The sequence below is a fragment of the Buceros rhinoceros genome, unplaced genomic scaffold (assembly GCF_000710305.1).
Source record: "Buceros rhinoceros silvestris isolate BGI_N320 unplaced genomic scaffold, ASM71030v1 scaffold8439, whole genome shotgun sequence".
NCBI classification, from domain to species: Eukaryota; Metazoa; Chordata; class Aves; order Bucerotiformes; family Bucerotidae; genus Buceros; species Buceros rhinoceros.
This window is the reverse complement of record NW_010429693.1, coordinates 4,809-11,188: the sequence shown is the minus strand read 5'-3', so window position 1 is coordinate 11,188 and position 6,380 is coordinate 4,809. Positions and strand designations below refer to the sequence as shown.

General features: G+C 41.2%; 1 protein-coding gene across 1 annotated transcript in view; it reads left to right on the top strand.

The window, feature by feature from the left end:
- ITGAV (integrin, alpha V) overlaps window positions 1–1,806 on the top strand; it is a 41,592-nt gene extending 39,786 nt beyond the window's left edge. The window contains exons 29-32 of the mRNA XM_010142737.1: window positions 1–55; window positions 148–255; window positions 1,258–1,380; window positions 1,711–1,806. Coding sequence (XP_010141039.1) covers window positions 1–55; window positions 148–255; window positions 1,258–1,380; window positions 1,711–1,806 — 382 coding nt within the window. The remainder of the gene's footprint in view (window positions 56–147; window positions 256–1,257; window positions 1,381–1,710) is intronic.
- The last annotated feature ends 4,574 nt before the right edge of the window (window positions 1,807–6,380 follow it).

Sequence of the window (6,380 nt, the reverse complement as noted above, 5' to 3'; positions counted from 1 at the left end):
AAAGAGTGCAATACTGTACTTAAAATCACGCCTTTGGACCCAGACCTTCATGAATGTGAGTAACTATGAAGGTTCTGTTCTTGCCTCTGAAACACAAAGTGATTTTTGTATCCACATGCAATACTAACTATGTTTTTTCTTACACAGAAAGAAAACCAGAATCACTCCTATTCTCTCAAATCGTCTGCTTCTTTCCATGTTATAGAGTTCCCTTATAAAAACCTTTCCTTTGAAGACATCCACAATTCCACAGTAGTAAGTCATTGACATCCGGCTTCAGCTACGATACAGAATTACTTGGAAATTAGGACAAAACCAATGATCGTTGAGTAGCTTTTTCAGTGGCTTGATATAACTGTAACTTTATCGAGGATTTGATTCATATATTGATTTCAGTGTTGCAGTTGAAGTTACGACAAACATTTTTGTCCTAAAACTAGAGTTAACAGTATTTGTAGCTTTAAAGGCTGAACTGAAAACTGAATCAATGATGGCCAACAGTCCTAATGTCCTCGTTAATGCCGTTGTCGTTAGAGAAATGTTTTACTTGAAAATTGTCTTCTACTGAGGTAGCACTTAGAGCTTGAATAATGGACCTTTAGCAAGTTACGCGAATTACTTTGTGAATGTGGAACAAAAAGGGTATCCGTGCCCTAGAGGGTTTTAAAGAGAAAAGAGACAGGGCACAAACAGAAGGGAAGGTATAGGCCACTTATTTGGGTTGCCAAATGGAACAGTTTTTTGGTAGGCACTATGGCATAAAAGATCTGAAGAAAGGGCTTGAAAAGGACTGATTGATTTATTTTTTAGTATGGTTTGTAATGCCTGTTATTAACTGTTTTTTTTTCCTTTCCACGCCTTGTGGAATTGATGATTGTTTCAAGGAATGCTGCCTTTTAGGAAAAAAAGGAAAAGCATTGAATTCTTTTTTGTAATACCCAAATATTTCCCAATTCCTCCACTTTTCCTGAAGATCTTCAAGTATTACAGAATTATTTATCACTGACTGCAAAATAACCCCCAAATCAAACAAACAAAACACCCGCCCGAAACCCCCTGTTTTTATTTCACTTTAAATTCCTATTTAATCTGAGTCAGTGAAGTCTTTGTTTACTCACACTGAAGACCAAAACTAATTTACGGGGACTACCATTGTTTTAAACACTATAGGATGAAGACATCCAAGACTTAAACTGCATGGATGAACTTGCCGTGTCACTGCTGTGCAAAGTGTCATTTATTGTGTCTTCCTATTAGGTTACTACAAATATTACGTGGGGCATTCAGCCACAGCCTGTGCCTGTGCCGGTGTGGGTTATAATTTTGGCTGTCCTAGCGGGATTATTGCTCTTGGCTGTTCTCGTGTTTGTTATGTACAGGGTAAGTACTGTATTTGGGGCTTCAATGGGTTCTTTTTTTCCCCGAACGCAGTGATTTATTACTCCAAATAGTACCAGCAGCTTGCAGGAATCCTTGGTCCCCTAATCATCTGAATAACCATAAAAACTTGTCAGCTTTGTCAGGAAGAAGTTGAATTTTCGACTGATATTTATTGGCTTCAGAGATCAAACATAAGGAAAAGAAGTAGGAGGGGGGGAAAAAGAAATCAAATAACCAACTGGTTAAGATCTGATCAAGGAGGAAAGAGAAGGGATGTGCGTATGTTTTGAAAATCACAAAGCAATTTCTTTATTGTTCTCTGAATCATAGATGGGCTTTTTCAAACGCGTGAGACCACCTCAGGAAGAACAAGAAAGAGAACAACTGCAACCACACGAGAACGGGGAAGGAACATCAGAAGCTTAAGCAGAGTTTTATCTGTAAGACGTTCTGAAATTTTAAAATGCCTACGTCTTGGTTACGAATACTGGTTTCCCCCTTTCCTTAAGGAAAAACACTCATGACTGCAAAGCTGCTGGTCTCCTGAGGTATCAGCACGTACAAAATACAAGCAATATATTCCAATCCTCCTTTTTTGTATTATGTTCATACACGTGACTAACACATCTGCACTGACTTGTGTGTGTTAAAATAAAATAATACGTAGCGCCATGACTTTGCGGTGTAGGAGACATCATCTTCTCTGATTTACAGACAGACTGTACGTGAATTGCTGTGCAGATTTGGTGCCAGCAAAAGCCAACAGCTCCCATAGATGCTTGCCGGATTACGCGTTCGGTTTCGATCGGTTTTTGTTGGAGTACACTACACTTCATTTCCTAGCTTTTGAAAGCTAGTTGCACAAAAAGCGAACGTAGCTTGTTTTACAAAACTGAAGAGTATTCTTCAACCCGGTAGCTCTGCTGGATTTTCCTCCTGCTCAAAAAACAGGAAAGTGATTATTCAGTGGAATCATTCACGTCTGATACCCGTTCTGCATGCCCGTTCCCCTTCCTGCTCAGTCACCTGTCTTGTGGTTTCCCTCTAGACTTTACAGCTCTCGTACTCCGGGTCCTAGGTCTCTTACTCTAGGGAGAGCCTACAGAAGCAGAGGTGAGCAGTAGAAAGCTGGGCATGATGTACTTACTATGGGACCTAGTGTAAAGACTCAGGGCAAGATCCAAAGTCTGGACTGTCTATTTCCACGGAATTCTTGGCAGCACGGATCCGCTCAGGTACTGCCAGGGACAAGATGTTGGATGGTGTGATGAGAAGATCATAGCCTTTATGTTCACCAGTCAAACCTCCACAGGGTTTGAAGTCCACTCCGTGTATTACTTGGGTGGAATTTCAGTTTCTGACGAAACAATGGAGGGAGCAGTTTGTGACGTGTTACCTGATGCACTGCGAGGAAGCTGTTAATTCTCATGTTCTGGGGTTGACCATGTCCAAGTGCGGGATGGAGTAACTTAGGACCTGTTTCAACTACACTATCTGCCAGCCAAATACATCTAGATTACATCAGTACTTTGGCCACTGACGCTGCCTTGCCACCCGCCCTGAGGGAACAGGAAGCTGGTCAAAGGAAGCGGACGGTATTCCAGGCTATGCGAAAGGGTGTGAAAAGGGAAGGTTCGTTTGGCTTGTTTCGTTCATTCATGGTACATTTCACTGCACAAGGCGTCTTGCTATGTTCGCTTCCAGAAAAGACGCTAAATATTTCATTCCATTGATGTTTTTTTTTTTTTTTAACCGTACCCAAAGTTCAGTGGTTTCAAGCCATGGGTGTGTGTTATTCTTAGCTTCTTTCCCTCAGGATGGGTAAAGTGAAGCTTCTTAGACTTGCTGGAAAACACAGCAGCGTTGATGATGTGCATTTCAGTAGACATGAAACTGCAGACCAGGAGGTGGTTTGGCTTGCAGCCACGTATAGCTGTGTGGCACAAATCTTGGAGTGGTCAGATTCAAACTTTACAAAGGCACCTTATATGGGATTCGTTTATTCTCTATTCCAAAAATGAATAAATTCCATTATAAACTCTCTGCACGCAGCTACATACAGAAAAGACGACTCTGCTGTAATTACAGCAGTGAGATTTCTGTGTAGACAGGCTCTGAGAAGGACAAAACCTCTGGTTTGGTTTTGTATGGTGGGGTTTCTGTTCAAGGCTGTACCTCTCCCATAAGTAGCGCAGTGCCCAGAATTACCTGAAGGGAACGGTTCGATTCGGCTCTCGTTTCTGCATCCTCTCTGAGATTTTCGTTGTCGAGTCTGTTCTTACTCACTGAAGCAGGATGGCATTTGAGTCATCGAGAGACGGCACAAAGTCTGGGGGCGCCAGGACATCTGTCAGGTAGAGGTTTGCATATTTATCCATTTACTTACGTGGCTTTGTTCCAGACTATTTGTTTACAGAAAATTAGTTTACATGCGAGTGCACAGGGCGTAATTCCCCTTTCTCTGAGCTGCCAAGGTCTTCAGTGTGGCCAACACTTCACTTTTGTCTTTACTTCTAGTATTGTTATTAGTAATATAGCAAAGAATCAGGAGTCAGGTCTTGATCCTGGCCTCAAAATGTGACTTTTTTTATAAAACACAATTCCAGTTACTTACGTAGGGTTCTAGTTCTCACCCTTTGTCAACTATCTCTCTGTATGTAAGGAGATTGTTTTTAGCCAGTCATAATCTTAGTAGGGTAAGAGGTTTAAGAGACTGCCAGACAGATTATAGCTCTAATTCTTACATGTGTGCTTTCATTACATGTACACACTATGGACTCGAAATTCATTAGACTACTTGCATGCCTAGGCATTGTAAGAAAAGGAAAGTAAAATTAAAAAGATCGCGGTCAAGATCTCTTCAGCTCACGTGGAAGGGATCCCCTAGCGTCGTTAGTGTCAGTGCTGACTGCATCTTAATTTTACTGTGGCAACTGGAAATGCTCCTTTCGCTGATTTTCAGGATTAGAAAGGTGTATTGTACTGGTACAACTACTGCACCTGTGGAAAGTTTCTTCCATTTATTGCAGTTCAATAGAGTAAGACTTTTCTAAGAGATTTTTATTTTCTTTCATTCTGCTGGAGAATAAAATCAAATAGTTGCTTCTCCCGTGTCAGTTCAGTTAAAAAAACCCAACCAAAACAGTAGCATATGGAGTATACAGGTTGCTTAGTGTACATAGGTATAACACCCGAAATTCAGTTTAAAGTAACATACGTGTTTCAGGAAGATTCTGAACAGGATGTTTTCCTGAACGGGGGTGCAGGAAACATTTCTCACCATTATTTCTAGATTCAGCAATAAGATGACAGACTACTAATGTACTTGTGTCAGTACAATTTCATCCTGACTTACAGGCATTGATGTATTCTTATAGGAAATATTGTAGAATGATGTTAAAACTTCTGAAGAAACTTTTAAAAATGTATTTGGGAATGAAACTAATACCTTGAGTCAAAATTGAAGTGCGTAAGATGCAAACTGCAGGCATTAGAAAAAGCACGAGTACAGTAACATCAGTCCTCTTTTGCAGGTTGTGTCAGAAGCATATTTTTATGACTATAAAATCAAGAGTGATGTAATTATTTAGACCATGAACCATTTTAAAAGAGCTGTATCTTTTATAGGGAAATAGGAAATTATGTAAATACTCCAATTTGCAGTTACTGCAGCATCTCACCATCAATATGTGACAAATTCTTATCACCTATTACTGTATTTCAGCACAGTTAGAAAATGCAGAGCAAGGAACCTAACTTACAGGTTTACATTTCTTCCAAGAAACTACCGAATTGTGTTTAAGCGTGACTGCAAAGTCAGATGTGGGCTACGTCTGTCAACACAAGTCGAAACCTTCGAGGAAATGTCCTCCACAGCTGTCAGCATCGAGTCTAGGGTTTTGTGTCCCGGTTTTCTTTTTTAAATTTCGGTTTACACGGTGATCTTTGAGACACATAATGCACGTGGAAGCGTTAACAAAGTGTATTATATATGCTTGTTCTTTATAAAACGTGTTCCAAGCAAAGATTTTTAAGAGGAGTTGTCTCTAAACATCTCTTCATGCTTAACTAGTCTTTCAGGTAAACTCTTGCAGATATTTTGAAAACACTTCAGCTACAGTCAGCACGTTCTTGGTGATTGGAACGATTTCTGTTGCACTTGCATTTTTTCAGCATTTGTTTGCCGTTAGTCACCCTGGCACAGACCCTGCAGCGTTTTTTCCTACACCCTCACAGTCCCAGAGCAGTATTGCCCAGGTGAAAGTCTAGATGGTTTTTGTCTTTGGTCCAGACTAAGACCCATCCTACAGTCTAGTGCAGTCAGAAGACCTGCCATTCATTGCAGCTGGCTTGGAACGTGACCCTTGGTGTTCAGTGCTGCTGGCTCTTGGTGAGAAAAACAAACAGCATTTTATAACAGGAACGTGGAAATCCAGAAAATCAAAAGGTGGAGGCAGGCCGTAGCTGAGCCTCACAGCAGAGGGCTGATTTGGCAGTGTTCATTCATCATTCCTGGGATGGGAAGAACCCATTAGTTCAGTCTTGGCAGCGGCCTCCTGTCACAAACAAATCCCGCGGTTTAGATTGTGATTACACCCTGAGCTCCAGTAACTGTCACTGACTGGAGCTGGGATCTGAACTCTTTGGGACTGAATCTCCATCTTCTAATTCCCCAGGGCAATATAACCTGATCAGATCTAGCTCACTGCCGTGTCATCTCTTTATTTTTGTTTGCCTAAGAAGGGATGTAGCCCTCGTTGACTCGCGGTGAACAGTCAGCGTTTTTAAGGACATCGGCAAAACCAGCGCGTTAAATTCGGGGTGGTAAATGAACGGTATTCAGAGTTTTGATCACCCACGTTGGGTGAAACATGATGTGTATTCCAAAGCGTATCCGTTGCTTGCCCTTGAGTTAAGAATTGGTATGATGTTCTTCAAGTCCACTGCGGAAGGTTTGAAAAGGGGTTGAGTCTGTAGCGCTACTACTGTTTCATGCCGTA